General features: G+C 44.1%; 1 protein-coding gene across 3 annotated transcripts; it reads right to left on the bottom strand.

Annotated features, from left to right (window-relative positions):
• Positions 1-728: 728 nt before the first annotated feature.
• FBXW12 (F-box and WD repeat domain containing 12) lies at positions 729-19,741 on the bottom strand. Of its 3 annotated transcripts, none has more exons than XM_090021831.1 (10): positions 19,464-19,741; positions 18,778-18,815; positions 15,749-15,912; positions 12,183-12,304; positions 8,551-8,760; positions 6,326-6,373; positions 4,718-4,925; positions 3,178-3,359; positions 2,969-3,096; positions 729-1,061 (listed from the first exon to the last, which is right to left on the bottom strand). In XM_090021831.1, the coding sequence occupies exons 1-10, from the start codon at positions 19,551-19,553 to the stop codon at positions 962-964; spliced, it is 1,290 nt and encodes a 429-aa protein (XP_089877957.1). In that variant the 5' UTR covers positions 19,554-19,741; the 3' UTR covers positions 729-961. The 3 variants fall into 3 exon arrangements, with proteins under 3 accessions (XP_089877957.1, XP_089877956.1, XP_089877955.1); XM_090021830.1 differs by having other exon boundaries at positions 6,326-6,490; positions 18,672-18,815; positions 19,464-19,739; XM_090021829.1 differs by having other exon boundaries at positions 6,326-6,490; positions 19,464-19,739.
• Between the last annotated feature and the right edge of the window lie 2,518 nt (positions 19,742-22,259).

Raw genomic sequence — 22,259 nt, 5'->3', positions numbered from 1 at the left:
GCAAGACACAATATTTATTTTAGTCTGGGTTTGTCCTTGTTCTCATTGGAAATACGTTAGATTGTACTGATGGAATTCATATGACTGTGTATTTGACTTATTAAAATTGTATTCTATCAGCAGTTGTCAGTCTCTCTTTCTATTCTATAGGAGGAAGGTCCCCCTGAGGTAAAGTGAGACTTCTGTCCTAAGATACTTTATTCTAAAGCAGGGGTGTCAAACTTATCCCAGAGGTTAGGTTCAGTTGGAGTTTCATCATCTGGCCTATGGGCCCTCTCATTGGGGGTATGTGTTTGCTAACTGGAGACAAGTGATGGCTGTGGTGTTCCCTTCCACAGGGCACCTCATGGGCTAGATCCAGAGGTAGGGGTTGAGTTTGACAACTCTGCTCTAAAGCAGTGGTTCTCAACATTTTGTACCAGGACTCGCTTGTAAACATCAATAGCCAGCCCTCCAGTGTATGGGGCAGGGGGGGCCCAAGCAGCCCCTCACAGGCTGGAAATGTATAAGCCTACAAGGGAAAAGTCACAGTTCCCCATGTGTTTCTCCTTTAAAAATAGATTCTCCTCTAAAAAAATTTATCTATTTTTGAAATTTGTGACCCTTTCATATATTCTTGCAACCCACTTTTGGGTCATGGCACACAGGTTGAAAAATGCTGTATAAGATGCAACAAACCTGCATAACTGAAATAAAAAAATAATCAGGAACATCTCTTAAAACAAACAGAATGTCATTGGACACTTTTAGATAAGCTTCAATTCACAAACTTAGCAATACAGCATGACTACTTTAAACTATAGCAACTTTGTCCACACACATGCAAAGCCTAAACACTGCAAGGTAACCACAGTGAATACATATGAATGGAGCTGTCCTAGCACATGCCTTCAACTAGAAGATTTTTAAAGTATCATCTTTTGTACAAAGCAGACTCCTGAATGAGGATAACAGGTATATATTAAAGGTTAAAAGAATAGGCTCTCAAAATACTTGTTTCATCAGCTCTGGCCACCACACCTACGATGCTCACGTTGTCACATGCCACATCAATAAAGCCCCTGTTGTGGAAAAATTGTAAATAATGTTTGTAATGGGGAATCCCAGTTTTCTCTGACAAAAAAAAAAAATGCAAATTCTCATTAAAACCCCCCAAATCCATAATTCAAATTAAAAGCCCCCTGCAGGGCCCCCCCCACCTGTGCTGGTGCCCCTCATTTCTTCCACCCTACTCATGCCTCTTGCCCCACCCACAGCCCCACCTTTGCCAGAGGGGGGCCCCCCCCATCTCCCAGGACTGGGGCCAGGGACCCAAGTCTGCAGCTCCCTGCCCCCAACAGCAGGCTGCTGCAGCATGGAGCAGCTCTCCCACTGCTGCTGCCTGCTTGGTTGTGGCTGGCTCCCCCCTCCAGCCATGAACCGCAACCCCCCAGTTCCCTGCAAGCCCCACTTGCCTCACAGGCACTAGGACTGAAGAGGGAAGCTGAGCTGGGCAGAGCGGTGGCTGACCGTCTCAAGTCCTGCCCTTCCTCCTCCCCCTCTCTCTCTGGCAGGGCTGGGGGTTTCCTGCTCTGTTTGCAAACAGCTCTTGTAGGCTGGAGCTCAACCAGCCTGCAGAGCTGTTTACAAAAGCAAGGAATTCATGGGTTTCTCTGCTAAAAGGAGAAACCCATGTTTTCTCTGAGAAAAATGGTAAATCCATCTCTGTTTTTCCATAGGAAATAGAAAATCAGGATCTCTGGTAATAACTGAATTTAGTCATACAGCTTTAAAACTTTGGTAACTTTAAAACACTAAATGACAGGTTAGTGTTCTTTAGGTTTGATCATCTGTGAGAGCTCAGTGAGTAACTTCATTTTACTTTACAGCAGTGGTGCTCAACCTTTTTGGCCAGTGGGCTGAATGAGCAGTGCCCAGGTCCCAATCTGGAATGAGGCTCTTGTGGTAGGACCCTATCTGGCCATGCAGAGTGGAGGAGGGGGCATCTCTGCTTCAGCCCCACCCCACAGGGGGATGGAGGGGTCCTGGCCCAGTCCCAACTTTGCCCCACAGGTGGAAAGGAGTTTGACCTGGCCCCACGAGGTGGGGCAAAGGGGGCATAACTTGACCCCAACCTGCTGCATTGGCCCTTGGAGTTTGGGAATTTGGCAGCTGGGAAGGGTGGTCATATTAACTGCCACCACTCCCATGCTGCCAAATTTCTTTATTTTGGCAGGGGGGTGGAGTCTTGCAGGCCACACTTGGCCTGCAGGCTGGAGGTTGAGCATCCCTCCTGTACAGTACAATGTTTTGAGATTAAACAGCAATCTGGACTTCAACTGATGATCAAATGGTGACTTCTGCCTTTTATACATGTCTTATTCCCAGGAAATTGTCTTCCAAAATTATCAAAGTTGTAAAATAAGGCAAGCTTTCCACAGAAGTCCCACTAGCTACCTGTTTTCAGGTTATTTGCATAAGACAAGACATACTAAAACCCTAACAGCCATGGTACAAACCAGTGGCGCTCAATCTTTTGAGAGTCAAAGCCAAACTCAGAAAGTGCCAGTTCTTAAGTTTTCATTTGTTTTTTGACAATAGAAAAATAATACAGCAGTGGTTGCAAAGAACTCGGGCAGACCACCACAGGTTACAATGGTTTGGGTTTTTTTAAAATACTGGATTCTTAGTTGAAATCAATCCATTTATCTTATGAATCATATCTGCACTTTTAACAAGAGTATAAATTTGTGTGGCAGGCCATAGCAACCTTGGGTGTGGCAGCCCCTTGGCTGAGAATCACTGGTCTAGTGAAACAGTCTGAAAATTCAGGGTAGCTAGGAAGCAAAGCTGGAGTGCAGACTGCTGCACGTTTTAACATCCCCCTCTTACAGCTTAGTCAAACATGGGGAGAAAGATACTCATGTAAAGAATACTTAAAGAGGAAACCATAACTTATCCTACATGTTGTTCAATTAACAAACATTACCTTGACCACTTATGAGATCCTCCTAGTAACTGATACAGGCTCTGTAATGCACAAGCCTGGTTTGCTTTTTTCCACATATATACACGGAGAGAGAGATCCAAGGATGATGTGACAACACGGAAAGAATCCTTTAAGGTTACAAAAATATATATGGTCAAGATAAGGTACAGCAAACAATAAAAAGAATGAATAGCAATAGAGATACGTACCACCCATAGTGAAGTAATTGTGTCCTTATGATCCTGGAAACATTCTAGTTGAGTCCCAGAGATTGAATATAACTTCAGCTCTGACCCACATCCTATAAGAATGGTTTCTGTTCCATACCCCTCCATGAGACTCTGCATGTTCCAACGGTTTTCTGGTAATGTGAATCTTGTGACCTGTTGAGCTTTTCATAAGACACTGTTACACATGTAAAAATACCCCTTAAAGATTTCAGTATTGCAGTTATTTCCATCTCAATCACATTTATTGCATTTGAAAAAATAATGTTAAGAAACCGTCTCCCCCCCCCACCAACTCTTGAGCATGATGCTGCTATTCTGTTCCATGATCTGCACAGGGTGGATGTGCAGATTCATCTTAAAGCAGTGATTCCCAACCTGTGCCTCTGCAAACCAGATGTGGGATCCAGTCTGTGGACCAACCCAAACCACTCATGCCATGATCCAGACCAGGGCCTCCACTTCTGGCCACATGCCACCTAATCTCCCGCACTGCTGAATCTAGCTAAAAACTGCCCCAGTCCAGACCCACACTTCCCGAATTGGACCTTTACTACCTAATCCAGCTGCTGCTGCCCAAATCCAGACCTGCTTATTTCTGATCTGACTTGCACGCCACCTGATCCAGTCCAGTGCTAGCCCAGTATGGCATGAAGGCCATGTTATCCCACTCAGGAGGCTTCCTACAGGTCTGGAAATTTGGCAGCATAGGGAACATTAATGCTCCAACTGTTCCTCTGTTACCAATTTTCCAGACCTGTGGGAGCTCTGCAGGCTGGATTTGTACCAGACTAGGGGTTGAGCACCCCGACCTTGAAATCTCAAATTACTGTGGAACATTCAAATGAGATACCAGAAATAAAATACCGTCAATCTATATTATCAGTTTTGTTAATATTCCCTTTAATTTTGTAACTTTCTTTCAATGCTGCTCTTCCTCCTTCAAAACAAAACTTAAAACATAAATTTTCTAAGACACACATAAAATTGTATCCAAAATGCAAGATAAGGACCAATTCCTCAAAAATTAGAAAACATAGTGTTTCTACCCTTGTTTAGTTTAATAGAGACTCTGCTGTAATGGTCAACTGGATGTGGTGTATTGTCCTGGAGACTTTCCAGAGTTGAGACACTTCCTCCCATGAAAGTCTGGCAATTAGTGTGACCCAGTTTACTTTGACTACTGGATAAAATATGGCAAGACAGATGTCTTCAGTTTGGAAGGACTCAAGTGTTTTACAAATGTCAGCATCCTGAAGTTGAACTAGAAACCACTAGGAAGCCAAAGAAGAGCCTCAGTCCCTAATACTGTATCTTTTACATTCTTTTTATTAAAAAATGATTTTGTACTGAACAAAATCGTCAAGCCTCCACCCCCAGCCAGAGTGGCTTAATTAGGAGTTTTGCATCCTTAACTATAGTGCAGGAAATGTATCAATTGCTAGTAAAGAGGCCCAAGGAAGAAACAAGAGAAAGTGAATCCTCTGTTACGAAACATAAATAGGACAAGTTATAAGCATACCTAGGATTTCTGATTTATATTTAGATTTCTTGACTGCTAGATCCAACACTGTGATGTTCATATGCAAGGCATGATCTTTATGCATTACTGCTATTCTTGCTGGCTGTTTTGGTAACCAACAAGCCGTAACATGCTCACGGATAGGCAGAGAAGTGCATATGGGTGATTTGTCTTCTGTTGGTTGAATCAAGCAATCTGTAGAAAACACCTAATATTGAAAATATACACCATTTTAGACTGCAGCACTACTTATGACAAGTCTTGTGCAAGACGAGAAAAATCTTGTATAAGAATTAAGAAAAATAAGTTATACAGGATTACAAGTTTCTTTTAGCGATTTATTCAACAAGTGAATGTGACAGAAATAGCAGTAGCTAGGCCAGAAGCCAAGCATTTCTTTAAACAGATGTGTCAATATGAACACCAACTAAGCTACTGTACTCCATGCTGCATCAATTCCACTTTTGTTTTGACAGCTGGGTGTAGGTCTTGTCAACTAGAAAGATGTTACTAGAGCAGTGCTGATAAGGAAATAGAGATCAAGTGACTTGACTTTATTTGCAACACACTTCTGGTAAATATTTTTCAGTCCTTTGAACAACCTGACCTTTCAAAGATTACTGAAGACATGCTGTTGCTCAAATTATCCTTATTTGAGTGACTGGTAGCTCAGAACTGGCCCAGGAAAACTCAAGTTAGAGTTATAGTTCACATCTTCAGAAAACTTGTCCTGAAACAATGAAAAATCCCAAGTCCCCAAATTTCAAGCAACTAACATAATGTATTTTCTTTCGCACAATCTGGTATTATCAAGACAGAATGTGCTGCTTGGGTTCTTCAGCTAGCTGCCTGCTGTGGTGCAGTAATGTGGGATTTTTAAAACCCTTGCCTTTATTTGGTGGCAAAACCAAATCAGAAAATATGTCAGTGTTAATGGAGAGTTGCAAGTCTTGCCAGCCTCATGACGGAGTTGGGAGCTTCTAGTTCTGGCTCCATAAGAACTTCCAGAATTCTAGCTCCCTTTCTCCCATAAAGGTTAGCTGATAAATGCAGGGAAGTTCCTAGGGCTGGATCGCCAAGGGACCTAGTTGCCCCAGTCTAGAAGATCTTGGTCTCCAAATCTGAGGGTATCCACGTGGCAGTAATGCCAAAGCCACAGACTGGAAACCAAGGCTTCCCAGCCACTCAGAGGAGAACGTACTCAAAAGTTAACGGTGAATGTTGCCTTAACAAATAAGTTCTGCTGCAGTTTGTGGGGAAAAGGAGAGTTGTGCCAGTAACTTCTAGGCGCATCAGATACTGAACACATATGGCAAGCTGTTTCCCCTTATTGCACAAATTGCTTTGATAGTTCTGTTAGTCCAATTTGCACTACTTACTACTTCCAGATGTACCTCCTAAGTAGCAACTTCACATATGTACTTGCAGCATGGTAACCATTTTTTATATTCAGTATTTGTATAAAAAACCCAAAAAACCTCTACACTCTTGGTGTGTTACAAGTCACGAATATATCAGAAACAGAACAAACTCATATAGACCGAGATTTTTTTTCTTTTTTTAAATTAACTTCTCAGTTGTGTAAGCAGATTGAACAGCATACTGTACCTTGGTAGATACATCTGCACTTTCAGTAGATCCAGCAACTAGCCACAACTTATCAGGTGAACAAAGAAAGAGATCAATTTTAGAATTCTGAAATGCTGTGATACGTGACACTTGATTTAGATTAGGAACCTCTAATGTATAAATAGCACCTCCTGCAGTGGCTGCCTAAAAAAGGGAGAGGGGGAAGGGGCAAAAAACCAAAACACATGGTTACAGCATTCTAGCTCCCACAAAGGAAAAGTTACGCGATGCTGAAAGTTTAATGCTCATAAAACACCAACAAATATTTTTTTGCCCGATTTGATTAAGCTAAAAGCAGTACCAGGCAAATGGAGGGCGCAACGTATGTAACAATGGGTGGATCTACATGTTGATTAATGCACCTTAGATACTGGCAGGTAAGGTTCTTTGGGTGAATCTGGTATCTTTTATTAGACCAACTTAAATAGTTGGAAAACAATTATTAAGCAGCTTTCGGGTTCAAAAACCCTTCGTCAGGCTAAGGAAGTTTCTGCAGTTGGTGTGTACTCTTCCTAGATGGAATGAAAACTCCATCCAGGAAGAGCACATACCAAGTGTAGAAACTTCCTTACCCTGACAAAGGGTTTTTGAACCCGAAAGCTGCTTAATAATTGTTTTCCAACTATTTAAGTTGGTCTAATAAAAGATACCGGATTCACCCAAAGAACCTTGTCTGCCTATGACCTTAGACCAATACAGCTACAACCTACACCCCTTAGATACTGTGCATTTAATTTAATATTCACTTAATAAAGTACTAACTAAATGCAGAGTATCTAGAGTTACTGCGCAGTAGCGCCAGTGCACAGTTATTTAGTGACGCTTATTGTGCATTAGCCTAATAACACTGCACACTAGGCTATTAGCAGTCTTTACTGTGACGCACTACTGTGCAGTGTTTTAGGCTAATGCACAATAAGCATCTCATGTACATGCACCCAGTGCTTCAAAATATGTTCCTATATTTTCAGTATCATTTTTGAGGCAGAAGTGCTTGCTCTGAAGTACTCCACTGATTGCATACACGTATCCTCACTTTTTGGAGCACTTTGGAGATGCTTGGAACACTTACATGTTACATCTGTACACATCCTCAAGTGCATCTCATACAAGACAAAAGCAAAAAGTGCTTAGTAATGATTCAGTTAATGGAACTGGGGCTGATTTATTATTTTTTTTATGGTCAGCACTCCAGCTCTCCTCATGCCTTTACAGCAAGTGACATCCAGGCCAGACCTAATCTTGTGAAGGTAACAATGCCTCAGTGTATGCACTGTGATGAAAGAAGTTCCTAATGAAGATACTGGGAGCAGTATAAGCACAAGAAAGTGGTGTTTTCCTAAGGATGAGTTAACATATTGAACTCAAGTGACTGATGTACGAGTTGAATTCTGCAGTACACAAAGGACCACTGTAGTAGCACAAAATCACTATGCTATAATATGAAAATACTGTATAGACAGTTTTCTTAACCCTATTGCTGTTGACTGCAGCAATTAAAGGGAATTCAGGAATGCACAGAAGTCATGCCCTCTCCTGCTGGTAGCTGGTACTAACACTATGGGGCAGACAAACATAATCACTACATAATCACAAACATAAACATACATGGTAAAAATTCCTTTTTACTTCTATTGCAAAAAAGCACAAAACATATCATCCTTCATGCCACTTGCTTGTTTAGTCACTTAAAGGGAGACTAAAGAAACTAAAAATAATCTAACTAAAAATAATAAGTAATATTTCCGCTAACGCAAGTGGACTTCAGCAGAAAGATTACTAAAACTTGAGACTAAGAGATGATAGCTGTCCTCCAAGTTTTTGAACAGCATAAATATAGGATACATAATTCTAGTATGATCAGCCAAAGGGATATATTAATAAAGGAATAAATTTAATGAAAATAAAAACAGACTGTGAAGATTTGGGCTCTCAGGAAACACTTCCTCAGTTAGGTGGTCATAGCCCAGTTCCTAGAGCTAACTGAAACTCAACTGGATGAATCACCATGGCACGGATATGAATGGATTAGATGACCTACCTCTTCTGTTCAGGATTTTGTCCAGGATCTCAACAAATTTTAGACACTTCCAAGTGGTCAAAATGAACCGTACCAAGTGTATTATTGTATTAATTGAATCCAGTTATCTACGTGTATGCGATTTTGTTATATCATGAATTCATAGATGCTTAAGTCCACTTACCGATAAGAAGGGCTTACTGTTCACCGAGTAGGTAACCAAGTTGCATGAAGAGGAGGATGTGGAGAATGAAGCAAGCTCTTTCCCAGTTTCTCCCTGCCAGGCTTTGATAGTTCCACTGGCATCTGTCGTGATTGCTACCTTGTATTTTGGTAATGTAATAACTTTCAGAAGTGGGATTTCTTGTATGGGACTTGACCATATCTGCATACCCTAATCAACACAAAAGACAAGCATGACCACCACCATCCAGGCACTGGGTTATGGTAATTTTAACTGACATTTAACTTGTCAATAATGCAATAATACTTTTGCATCATTCTAAGTTACATATTTCAGAAACACTTTTCCTTATATTTTCCAATATTTGTTTTGAAATAGTTTTCTTCTAACAAAACAGCCACTCTGTTCTGCTTGCAGTTTTGGAATGCTTTAACTTACATTCCCCCAGTGGATAATTATTATGACTCATCTTAACCTAGTGTATTTCAAAAATCCAGAATTGCAGCCAAGAAGCTCCTTCCAAACATTACATCATCACAAAAAGAACCTGATACTTCCTCTGGACCATAATTCTTTTTCGTCCTCCATATCACATCCAGTGACTTTGCAGTCTCACATTTCAAGTGGTGGTTAAAACAGTCCGTTGAATTTTACTCTCTTGTAACTCTTTGGATATTCCCCATAATTTATGGGGCATCAGCCCAGAAAGGGACATGCAGTGAGATTAAAACACTTGAGAGCAGTATACAATGCAGGCAGATTGCACAGTAGTATTTCCCACCTTGCTCTGCCAATTCATCTCACTTTTAACCTACTTCTCACCTTGCTAGAGGCTTGGGCAGAAACTGAATTGCATTTCACTCTGCCAAACTGGAGAACAGCTTCTGAAACAGGCAAGTAATTACAAGAATCAAATCGGACCAAACATGCTTCTACAAATCATTCCTGAAGCATTTTGTTCTGGTGGCCAAATTAATCCCTTGGCAAAAACTCTATTACATCCACTGATGTCAGTGATAACTGAACATAAGTATTCCAGCTGCAAAATCATTCCCTGGTGTAATCTACATAGAAATCTTTAACTGATTGCAGTGACACACGTTAGAAAGCAGAAGTGCCTCTTAGAGCAGGGGTTCTCAATCCCTGGGCTGTGGCCCGGTACTGGGCTGCAGTGGATCGGCTGCTGGACTGGAGTGGCTGCAGACTGGCAAACTGAGGCACCCCCCAGAGGCTGGTGGAGAGGCCATGGCTCCTTATGAAGGGCCTGCGGCAGCGCAGTGTTTGGCCCACCGCTCCACCTGGGAGGTGGGGGTATCCTCACCTGTCTGCCAGCTGGAAATTCCGGCCACAGTCAGCTGTGACTGCTGGGCTGTGGTTTGCCGGGCCACGGCCAATTCCAGGTCGCAGTTTGCCAGGCTGCAGCATGAAACTTTGAGAACCCTGTCTTAGAGGACTGATACCATTGTCAGTGTCCACGAATTTATTAAAAGAATGTATAAAAGGAGAATTATTACATGGTAATGCCTCAAAGGAGACAGAGGAAACACTACGCAGAATGGAACTTGTTCTTAGAGAGTTTCTTGGGTACCATTATTCAGTCATTTCCATAAGCAGTTTTCCAATGCTCTTCTCTCCTTAAAATTGGGTACTTAATACAATTCCAGATCTTAATTTATAGGCTAAAGATTTTCTTACTCCACATATTTTAAGACTGAATTGAACAAAACTGTGTGGTAATAAATACGCTTAGCTTTGCTAGATGAATAATATTTGATAATAGCCATTTTTAGAGATGATAACCTAAATGCAAATACCCAACGAATAGCTTCCACAACACCCATACAAGAAACCAACGAAGTGATTTTTAACTAAATTGTAACGTTTCACTCTAATTTTGGGGCAAGACTCGTAAGTTAAACAAAAAGTTTAACTGCAGAAAAAAGGTTTCCTTTTTCAGAACAGCAAATACTTCATTTTTCAAAGTGCTGATCTAAGATCTGATACAGATCCATTAACTGAATGAAGTCACAAATTCTGATGAATAATATATTACATTCTTTCAATATTTCTAGCATTCTGTTGCATATATTGCTCGCAAACCCTGCCAGATTTCTTTGCTTTCTTCCTGACTACTGTGTCCATCTTTGAGAGAAGATATTTCGCTCCCCCTTATGTATCATGTTTTTCCTCTTGCTACTTGAAGAATAATGACTACAAACCTGAATCTCTAGCAATTTGTCATATTTTTATGCATATAAAAAAGCAATCTTTGCCTATATAAAGTTAGGCAAGTGATACTCAGAACAAAATCTGGGTAGTCAGTACTATCAACACAAATATTTAATCAAATTTGAGCTGAAAAATTCAATACTGAATCTTCAAAAATATTCAATATTTTTCAATCCTAATATCTGGATTGGTGGGTGGGAGTGGTGGAGGGCAACGTGTGGCACTTATGCCAGGAGGAGCACAGACAGCTGTGTGTGGCACACAGCAGATCAAGAAGTGGACAGGTGGCAGCAGACGGGGTAGGAAGCATGGAGCAGAACATCAGGTTGTGCAGGGACAGGGCATGAAGAAGAAAGCAGGATAACAAATGCAACAGGAAGGAGATCAGAATGGTAGTCAGGTATGGTGGTGGCTGGGCTTTACTTAAAGACCTGTTAAGAAACCAACCAACCAAAAATAAACTGGTTTTAAATTAAACGGTATCAAAATACTGGTGAAAATCAGTTATTTAAAACTTGGCTTTACATATGTACATCCATTATATTCTTAAGGAAAGGTCCATTCCCCTTGTTTGGCATAACTAGTTCAGTCCAATCAAAAGATAATGAGTCACAAATATCCTTGACTCTAAGGCAAAGCAAAGCTAAATTTATTAACCAGAAAGGTATACTCTATGTACATGGATTAATTTAAGCAACAACATGCATTTTACACAAATGTAAAAACTGGTCACATGAATAAGTAACTAACATCTTAATTCTTAGATAATATTGTTTTCAGAATGGCTTCAGCCACACCTGGATAAGAATTGGAATGTTATTGTGTGTGAAAATATTTGAAAGTGGGTTTTTTTGTAATTCGTTTAATAGAACCATTATGAATGTGCTGCATGTGTAAGAAAAATAAGTTTCTTGAAAACTTATTTTAAACTTGAACCTGATTTAGTAAAAACAACTGTTTTGACAGTAGTTACTTAATTGATAGATTTATTTCTGGTTACCCTGTGCCAGGTTTTTGAAGATATGTACATATGTAGCTAACTTGGTATTTTAAAAAACACTACTGGACATTTAACTAGGCCAGAGGTTTCTATCCCATCCAAATCAATGATCTGTGCTCCCTTTAATACTTATGGAAATCCCCTCGGGTATCTAGAGATGCAGAGACACACCTAAATTCCATTTGATCCCATTAAAATCTGCGGGGGGCTCTTGTCAACTAGATATTTTAAAATTAATTTTTTTGTTTGACATAGATTTAATAGACTAAAAGGTGCTTAGGCCTTCATATAGTGCAAAATTAAACAGGAAAGTCTGACAACCAGAAATGTATTTTTTTTTAAATTAAACCTAAAGAAATTCAATTTTTATCTATCTTGACATCTGTGCTTTACTGTGCCTCACCTCTTGGACGTTCCAAGCTCGTACAGTGCCATCAGTAGATGCAGTGCAGACAACAGACCTCAGCTTTCCAGCACCAAAGACATGGTCACTGTCAGACAAATAAGCCACATCCATTATTTTTCCTGCAAAGGCAAAAGCACAAAAAAGAGAGAAAACACTTTAATGTCTCCTTGCTAAAAAGGAGGCTTACACCCAATGGAAAGAAGGGGTCATCACCAGGGAGGACTATTCTGTAGTTGCTTGGGGATGTAGGGGGGTAGTTAGGAAGGCCAAGGCAGAGATGGAACTGGGACTAGCTTCCCAGATTAAGGACAATAAGAAGTCCTTTTTTAAATACATAGGGGGTTAAAAAGAAGGTCCCAGGTAATGTGGGGCCCTTGCAGGACACGATGGGAAACTCGGTCGTCACACCAGACCGCAAAGCTAACATGTTTAACGATTTCTTTGCCTCTGTCTTCCTAAGTAGGGACCAGAACAGTCACCTCCCTGCTGGGCCCCCCTCAGGCCCCGGGGGAGGCACACCTGGGCCACAGGTTAGCAAGGATTTAGTTAGAGAGCTTCTGGAGGGGTTGGACGTATTCAAGTCAGCCGGCCCGGATGATCTCCACCCTAGAGTTCTAAAGGAACTGGCCGAGGTCATTGCAAGTCCCCTGGCACAACTTTACGAGCACTCGTGGTGCTCTGATGAAGTACCGGAGGACTGGAAGAGGGCCAACGTGGTCCCCATCTTCAAAAAAGGCAGGAAGGAGGACCTGGGAAACTATAGGCTGGTTAGTCTTACCTCGATCCTAGGCAAGCTGTTCGAGAAAATTATGCTGGCACACATCCAGGAGGGGCCAGCAGGGGACTGCATGCTTAGGGGCAACCAACATGGGTTCATCAGTGGCAGGTCCTGTCAGACCAACCTGGCGGCCTTTTACAATCAGAACACCAGATCATTAGATGCAGGGGTAGCAGTGAATATAGTCTTCCTGGACTTCCGGAAGGCTTTTGACACTGCCTCTCACCCTGTTCTCATTAAGAAACTGGGGGGCTGCGGTGTAGACATCCACACAGTCAAATGGGTCGCCAACTGGCTGGTGGGCCGTACCCAGAGGGTGGTAGTGGATGGGTCCTTCTCAGCCTGGAAGGACGTGGGCAGTGGGGTACCCCAGGACTCGGTCCTCGGGCCTGCACTGTTCAACATCTTCATCAGTGACTTGGACAAGGGGGTAAAAAGCACCCTGTTCAAATTTGCTGATGACACTAAGATGTGGGGGGACGTGGGCACACTGGAAGGATGCAACTGGCTACAATCAGACCTAGACAGGTTACAGGGGTGGGCGGATGAGAATAGGATGGGTTTCAACACAGACAAGTGCAAGGTGATGCACCTCGGGAGGAACAACCGGCACCATACCTACAGGTTAGGGAACTCCCCTCTTGTCAGCATGGAGGCGGAAAGGGATCTGGGGGTCATTATTGACTCCAAGATGAACATGGGCCAGCAGTGTGGGGAGGCAAGCTCAAAGGCCAACCGTACCTTGTCATGCATTCACAGATGCATCTCAAGCAGGTCCAAAGAGGTGATCCTCCCCCTCTATGCGGCACTGGTCAGGCCGCAGCTAGAGTACTACGTCCAGTTCTGGGCGCCGCACTTCAAGAGGGATGTGGACAGCATGGAGAAGGTCCAGAGGAGGGCCACTCGTATGATCAGGGGACAACAGGGCAGGCCCTATGAGGAGAGGCTACGGGACCTGAACCTGTTCAGCCTCCAAAAGAGAAGGCTGAGGGGGGATCTTGTGGCCTGTTATACACTAGTCGGGGGGATCAGCAGGCACTGGGGGAGTCACTGTTCCCCCGAGCACCGCCAGGAGTGACCAGGAATAACGTCACAAGCTGGCAGAGGGTAAGTTTAGGTTAGATATCAGGAGGCGCTACTTCACAGTCAGGGCGGCTAGGGTCTGGAACCAGCTTCCAAGAGAAGTGGTGCTGGCTCCTACCCTGGGGGTGTTTAAGAGGAGGTTAGATGAACATCTTGCTGGGGTCATTTGACCCCAATATTCTTTCCTGCCATGGCAGGGGGCCGGACTAGATGATCTGCTTAGGTCCCTTCCGACCCTAGAAACTATGAAACTATAAAATAAGGCCAAGTGATTTGATGCTCAGAACAGCAAGACCTCTATTCAGCAAAACATTTCAGCCTCTGAGGCTTATAACATTGACCAAAGTGAGGATATATACCAGTAAAAAACCTAAATTACTTTCTGAAATGGTGTCATTTTACCCTTCAAAACATTGTTAACTATGTTCTGTCTCCGTTGGGCACGTCTACACAAGACGCTTACTGTGTAGTAGCATTTCTATCAAAAACTGTGCTAATATGCTACTGCGCAGTGTTATTAGGTTACTGTGCAGTAAGTGTCACAAAAAAGAATGTGCACTGGTACGACTGTGCAGTAACAGTAGTTACTGTACATTTAGTTAGTACTTCATTAAGCAAGTACTAAACTAAAAGTTCAGTAACTACTGTGCATTAATGAATGTGTAGACACACCCAGCGTTATGCATTTCCCAATAGTCTAAATACAATTTTCCCTTTCTTTTCCTGACTTTTGATTCACAGTGTTACCTATATTGTTACCTAAAATAAATTTAAATCAATGCAACATTTAAGATTTTCCTACAGAGTGTCTGCAGGAGAGAAATAAATTATATAAATTAATCCTTATTCTGACAAGAGATTACTGAGATAAATGCTAATTAACTTTTTAACATACTACCTATATTATTAATAAAAATTGCCCAATTAATTTAACTCCTTTGACAATGAACATCCAGAACACATTTACAAAATCCAGTACGATGCATCAGTGGCCTCTATAGCTTTGTTTAAATGTTATTTACTCTAATTTTTTCTGTCTAAATGGAAGTACAATTGATTTATATCCTATTCATGGAATCTAGAGTTCTGTTTAACATGCTTTAACATTACCATATAATAATTTGTCCTGTACTGCAAAACATTACACAAATACTTTCTACAGAATATAGGACAGATTTTAAACAGCTGTGTTTTTAGGCACCCAAATATAAGTGCCCAAATACTTTTATGTATCTTGCCCTGAGCTATCAGTGGAAAAAGAAAAGAACCATACAACATTACTTAAACAGCACAAATAACAAATAAAAACAACTGAAATCAGATATCTTTTTATAGTATTTTCTGCACAGTGTTACTGTGGAATGAACCTAGTAATTAAAAAAAGGGATGAAAAATCAGGACTGTGTACTTTTCTGGAAAACATGCTTCAGGCCAGGTTTCTTCAAACCTAGTCCCCAGAAATTATTTACATAAATCCAAAACTTGGAGTTACATACTAAAAACACACGTTCAAAACTACATACAAAAATCTTTCAGGTTGCTTTCAAGTTACCACCTCTACTATATAAAAAATAACAAACTAAATTTATTTTGATATTTGTCCACCTAGATTTCTTGAGCAGTAGGATTCACTGAGACAAAGCACTGCAAAATACCACAATTACTGCAAAGTAACCGCTCTTTTATCACTCCCACCACCTACCACTATGCCCCCTCATGGGTATGCATGTATAATCAGCTGATGGCCGTCCTGATGTCATTTGTTGCTCAAGTTTGGAGCGGTGGAGATAGTATTTTTTCCATGTTTGCACTCCTGGAGTCAGGTTTAAGATATTGCAAAAGGTCCAACGGTTTAGGCACATGTTTCTATAAAATAAAAGGTGGCCATCGGCTTAGTAATAGGAGACAGTTAAGAATAGTAATACAGAATGTTTGTTTAAATAAGTGTTACTACCTGGGTACACTGACTATCCCAATGAAAGTCTTTGATAAAAAACACTATCTGTTATTTTGGTGGAGAATTTAAAATGTAGCAGTGGGGTTTTAAAGGGCTTCCCCCACTCACAAGCTGCAAAACAAGTTTCCTTCCTTAAATATTACAGGATGAAAATCAGGACATTTTTTTCATTGAGCTAGTAACATATTGTTGGAATGTGCTACCATTTTGGTCATTAAATGCACATCAGAAGATGAAAAATGTTTAAACTACTGAACCGGAGAAACTGTTGAGAACAGTTTGAATGGAAATGTAACGCCTTGCAGCAAGGAATTAGAGAGAGGAAGCCATTCTGTGCTACTGGAGCTGATGTGAACTCTCACCAATTTCAATAAGCACAATATAGCCCAGGAAGCACAAGCATTTTCCCCTTCACCCCCCACCAAGGCACTGCCACACTCTAGAAGGGGACTCCTGACCAGCACAGAATTTATCTGGACAAAAGGGAGGCTGATAAAGTCCAAACACTCAAAACAGCCTTACCATCACCATTGTAATGTAATGACATAAATCAGTTGTGTATTGTTAAATACTCCTTCCACAGCAACCTGAACTCAGCTGTACATTCCTGATCAGTGGAATATGATTTTCTCCTAAACATTAAAATTTACCAATTCTTTGGCTCATAGTAAGTGCCAGACCAAGAAGCTGCAGCTGTGTTGAGTATACTCAATGGCATTAAAAGATTTCCCAAGCTGGCCTGCTAATTAGAGGTGCACTGATATATCAGTCCATATTAGACTGGCACTGATAAAAGGAAAATTGACATTATTGGAAATTGTTTTCTTTCGGCTTGTGTAGCTGATAATGTCACTGATAAATGCCGCATGCACGCACATAGCTGCAGCAAGCACGTGGCCAGGAATGAAGCCCAGCAGCTTGGAAAGCAGTTTCAAGGCTCCCATGGTGAGGAAGGGAATAGGGCGAGGGAGGAAATAGGGCAAGGGAGGGGCAGGGGCAGGGGAGGGGCAGGGGACAGTGCCATGGGCAGCTCATTTGGAGGTGGCTCCCCACTGCTGCGCACACCCCCGGGGAAGGCATGTGGAGACATGTGTCCCCTAGATTCGTGCGTGGGGTGAGGGAGGGCTGCCTGCTGTGGGCTCAGGGCCAGACACTGTGCCAGCCTCTTCCCAGCAAGGGGGCGGGGGACTAAGCCGAGGCTGTGCTTGGGGTGAGGGCAGGGGCGGGGCGGGAGGCAGCAGCACTGGGAGCTGGGTTTTCGGGTAGCTATAATCCACCCTGTAATTTGCTGTAGTCACCCTGTAGCCCCTCTACCAGTGCTGCCACTGCCCACCCTGCCTCCATCTGCCCTGAGCACTTCCCCGGCCTAGCCTCCCTGCCAGGAAGCCTTTGGTCCCAAGCCTGCAGCAGGCAGCCCACCCTTGTCCTGCACACAAATCTGGGGGAGCACATGTCCCCCCATGCCTCTTCCAGCGGTGTGCACACTAGTGGGGAGCCTCCCCCTGCCGTGCACCCCCTGGACAAGCTGTCCATGGCTCTGTCCCACGCTGTCCCGCCCCGGCTGGACAGCGCCTTGCCCTACCCCACTCCCTCCCTCACTGTGGGGACCTCAATCTGCACCTCACCCCCACATCCCTTCCCTCTTCCTCACCCCTTCCTCTCCACAGACTTACTGGCCAGATGTTGCTCTCCAAGCTGCCGGGCTGCATATCACTTATAGGATCGGTTTTGGCCAATATACTCGCCCATCAGTATTGGCCAAAAACATCTTTATTGGTGCATACCTACTGCTAATATCTCATTTTGAGGAGAAACTGTCAAGAATTAAACCAGAGGTGATCAACCCCTAGTCCACAGGTGAAACTCAGCTCCTGGTGCTGTGTCATCTGATCCATGGAGCTTTCCCCAGGTCTGTGCGAGTCCTGTGGGCCAAGCACCAGTATGCTGGGCATGCAGGGCAATGCAGGGCCCTGATCCCAGTGCATGGGCCCTGATCCTGGCACATGGGGATCAGCTGAAGCCATGTAGAGCCTGATCTGGGCATATAGGCCCCATCCAGCCCAGGCCCGGTCCTATGGGGCCAAAAGGTTAAGCTCCTCTGCAAAAATTCATACAATGCTACTAACAAAAATTTAGTTAGTTATCTATATTGCTGCTGTGGTACCAGATGTATGTAAGAGAATCAGATGAAATAGATGCTGTCTTCTCAGAGTAGTAAACATCTAGGCAAACAGCATAAGATGTCACTGCCTATCCATGTGAATGTAGTTTCAAGTCAGTCATCGGCGCATCCCCTAAAGGAAATGAATTTCAACCCCATGCTGGGATGTAACGGAGAGAGAGTGCATCTCCAGTTTACTGTTTCTGAAGAGGAAAACCAGAGACAGACTGGGTGCCCTCACTCAGAGCTTGAAAGGGATGAGGATACCCAATACTTCAAGATACTTTTACAGCACCTCACAAAACTAGTCTATTGAAACTCCATTGGAGGGAGACACTAGGAAAGGCTCATGAGACCAGTGACTTCCGACCGCACCCAAGAGATGACAAAAATGGAATTGAAGGCGACTAAAAAAGGGCAAAGAAGTAGTTAAATTTATGAAAATTGGAAACATAATGAAACATGCCAGCGAGAGAGACTGAGCAAAGAACCCTGGACAGCACCCACCGACGTGCGCAGAGAGCACAAAGCATTCTGCTGCTTCAGAACCAGAGCTGAACAGTTACGCATGGCCAAGTACAGAGGTAAACGCTGGAACGTGGAGGGGGCCTACCTCCAGAGGGAAGTGGTGTCTGCAGCTTCGTTCCATGCCTGTTGTGAAGGGAAGAGGGAGGCACATTTTTAGAGCGGTAAGGAAACATGATTGGTCCCATCCCCTTTCCTGCTCAAGGTGCAGTAAGGTCAGCCCCTGAGGGGAGCAGCAGGCTGGGAACTCTAGTTAACGTCCTATGCACCTGCTTTTTTCAATCTTTACATTTTGGTTGGGTGTTTTACACAGGTTGGTTGGGGAACTGTCAAAGCAACGCCCGGTTATAGTTTACACTTCCTATAAGAGCAGCAGTACAGATAAAGTGGCAGCCAGAGATCTGAAACTCTGACTGTAGGGGGGCTCAGCAAGGCTCGCAAACCACAACCCAGACTCTGAAAAGATCCATGGATACCCCTTCCTGCGCCACATCAACCTGCTCCTGGGAGCAGCGACAGCAGGGCAGTGGGCAAAACCCGCCTTGTGACTTGCCCACCCCAGGCCAGCGTGACCCGGACCACCCCCGCCGGGCCCGTCCGGCCCGGCCCGGCCCCTGAGGCGGCGGCAGGGAGCGGCCCGGCCCGGCCGCGCTGGGGGCGGAGCGGAGCAGCCCCGGTCCGAGGGTGGGCAGGGGGGCATTTCTGCTCCAGTCTCGAGGGAGGGGCAGCGCGGGCGGGGCAGATACGGGCCGTGCTCGGCGCCCGCGCCGCTACCTTGTCCACCAGCGCGGCGCGGAGCAGGTCCGGCGCCTCCAGGAAGGAGAAGACGTGGACGAGGCAGTCCAGGGGCAGCGCCGGGCCCATCTCGCCGCCGCTTCCTCCTGCCCCAAGTTTCCTGCTGCCGGCGAGGAGGAGCCGCGCCCACGTGAGTGGCGGCCGCCGCCGGGCTCCCTCCAGCGGGCGCCGGAGCCGCCTCGCGCCGCCCAGCCCTGGCCCCGCCCGTCAGGGCCCGGGGCCCGGCCCGGGACAGAGCGGAGGCGGAAGGAAACCGACCTGGCTCGTCCCTGCGGGGACGTGCCCAACCCCTTTCTGAAGCCCAGCAGCTTCCGCTGAGCCAGGTCCACACTCCAGGGACAGGCTGTGTGGAAAAGACCTTCCTTGTGCTAAACCGGCTACCTACTAGTTTCATCTTGTGACCCCTCCTGTATTGTGAGACACTAAATGGTGAACTGAAAGTAGATAGGGATTTATTATTTACTATTTTGTAAACCCTTAGCACGTCCCCTACAAGTATCTCTTTTATAGAGTGACTAGGCCTAGCCTCTTCAGTCTCCTCCTAGGGGAGCCCCTACAAGAATCCTCCTTGCCCTTCTCCGAGATGGTGGAGATTGCCGCACCCCCTCTATGCTCCCCATGGTCTAGGATTATGTGGCTTATAATGAGCCATGAAGTTAATTGACTCCCTCAGCAAGGTCTGATTAGAAATACTGCTGCCACTGCCAGGCAGTTGGTTTTAAGCTTTGGGGGGTAGCAGGAATAAAAAAGCAGCATGTGGGTGCACCCTGGTGTTTTCCAACACCTTAAAACAGTGATTCTCAGTGGGTTTGCAGAACCCTGGGGGATCCTGAGATCCTTTCAAGGGTGCCATACAAGATATTCCCAGAGATTTAACCTAATCTCAGAGAATCCAGTGTCTTAACATGCTGACCTGTTGTGGGCCGAGTTCTTTGCAACAAAAAAACTGCTCTGTAATATTTCCCTAGTAAAAAACAAGTGAAAACTAAATGCTGGCATTATCTGAGGGGTGCCTTGAGTCTAATGGGATTGAGAAACACTGCCCTAGATCTACTGTTCAGTTGCTTCCCCTATGGATATATTTCTATGTTCCCATTCTTCATAGATTTCATAGATGTTAGGGCTGGAAGGGACCTCGGGAGATCATCGAGTCTAGCCCCCCGCCCAAAGGGCAGGAAGTCAGCTGGGGTCATAGGATCCTAGCAAGATAAGCATCCAATTTGCTCTTGAAGGTGTTCAGTGTAGGTGCTTGAACCACCTCCAATGGCAGGCTGTTCCAGACTTTGGGGGCTCGGACAGTAAGGTTTATGACCTTTTGACCTCGTCATCCCTTGGGGCGCTCTGGTGAACAAATGTCCCCCCAGATCCTGGTGGTCACCCCTGATAAACTCATAGGTGGCCATCAGATCACCCAGGAGCCTGCGCTTTTCCAGGCTAAAGAGCTGCATGGCTTGTAAGGTCTGTTTTCTTGACCTCTGATCATGTGTGTGGCTCTTCCCTGGACTCTCTCAAGTTTCTCCACCTCCTTTTTGAATTGTGGAGCCCAAAACTGGATGCAGTACTCCAGCTGCAGCCTCACCAAGACCAAGTACAAGGGGAGAATGAAGTCCTAGGATTTGCTTGAGAAGCAGCTATGGATGCAAGCCAGCGTTTTGGTCGCTTTACTAGGTGCAGCATCGCATTGCAGGCTCATGTTCATCTTGTGGTCAATGATGACCCCCAAGTCTCTTTCTTCAGTAGTGCTAGCCAGCGTAGCACTGCCGAGCCTATAAGGATGCTGCAGGTTTTTCTTCCCAAGGTGGAGAACCTTGCATTTTTCAGTGTTAAACACCATCAGGTTCTCATCCGCCCATTTGCTGAGCCTGTCCAGGTCAGCCTGGATCACCCGCCTGTCTTCTGGTGTGCATGCTTTGCCCCAAAGTTTGGTGTCATCAGCAAATTTGGCCAGTCTGCTTCTGACTCCAGTGTCCACATCATTAATGAAGATGTTGAATAATATGGGTCCAAGGACAGAGCCTTGGGGGACCCCACTGGTCACAGGACACCATGATGATTCTTCTCTCTCATGTCCCACTTAGAAGTCTGTCAGGTAGTCCAGTTCCAGCAACATGGGCCTAGAGGTAAACCATGCAAGAGGAAGACAGCTCTTATAAAGCAAGTCTGGAGAAAAAAGTTAGGCAAGAAGATAACAAGGATGTTTAAGAGACCACTGTTTAAATCAACCTAAAGCACATTATCTGGAACAACACCACACAAGTGCTGCATGACAGAAAGGAGTTAATGGAAGCCTTGGTCTGACATCACTGCCAGGGAGGAAAGGAACAGAAAGATATGTCACTGTTGTTTGCTGTAGAAATTTAAGCCATGATCTGGCAATACAAAGGTTAATATAATTGTAGCTGAATTAATTTGTCTGGATGTGGGAGGGAGTCAAGGACAATTTGTTCCTCCCAGAATAAGGAGCTTACTAAGATGAAGATGAGGAGTATCTTATATATAAAGTGACAAGGCCATTTACTAAAACTTCCCATGGAAAAGAGCAGAAGCAGGCCTGATCAACTCCTTGAGTACATAATAAACATTTGCTTCGGTTTTGGTTTGGGTTTTTAGAAAAAAGAAAGGAGTTGAAACAGGTCTCAGAAGGGGAAGAGAATTAAGCAAGTCAAAAGTAGTAGAAACAGGTCAAAAGGGAGAAAGTTTTGGAAGAAGGGAGATAGAAACACAGACTTTTCTAGAGCCTAATTAAGCTGTACTTTACTATGGAAAGTGCAGGAT

The sequence above is a fragment of the Crocodylus siamensis genome, chromosome 11, assembly GCF_052110815.1.
Source record: "Crocodylus siamensis isolate JL-2025a chromosome 11, ASM5211081v1, whole genome shotgun sequence".
Classification (NCBI taxonomy): Eukaryota; Metazoa; Chordata; order Crocodylia; family Crocodylidae; genus Crocodylus; species Crocodylus siamensis.
This window is presented reverse-complemented; position numbering and strand designations above follow the sequence as displayed.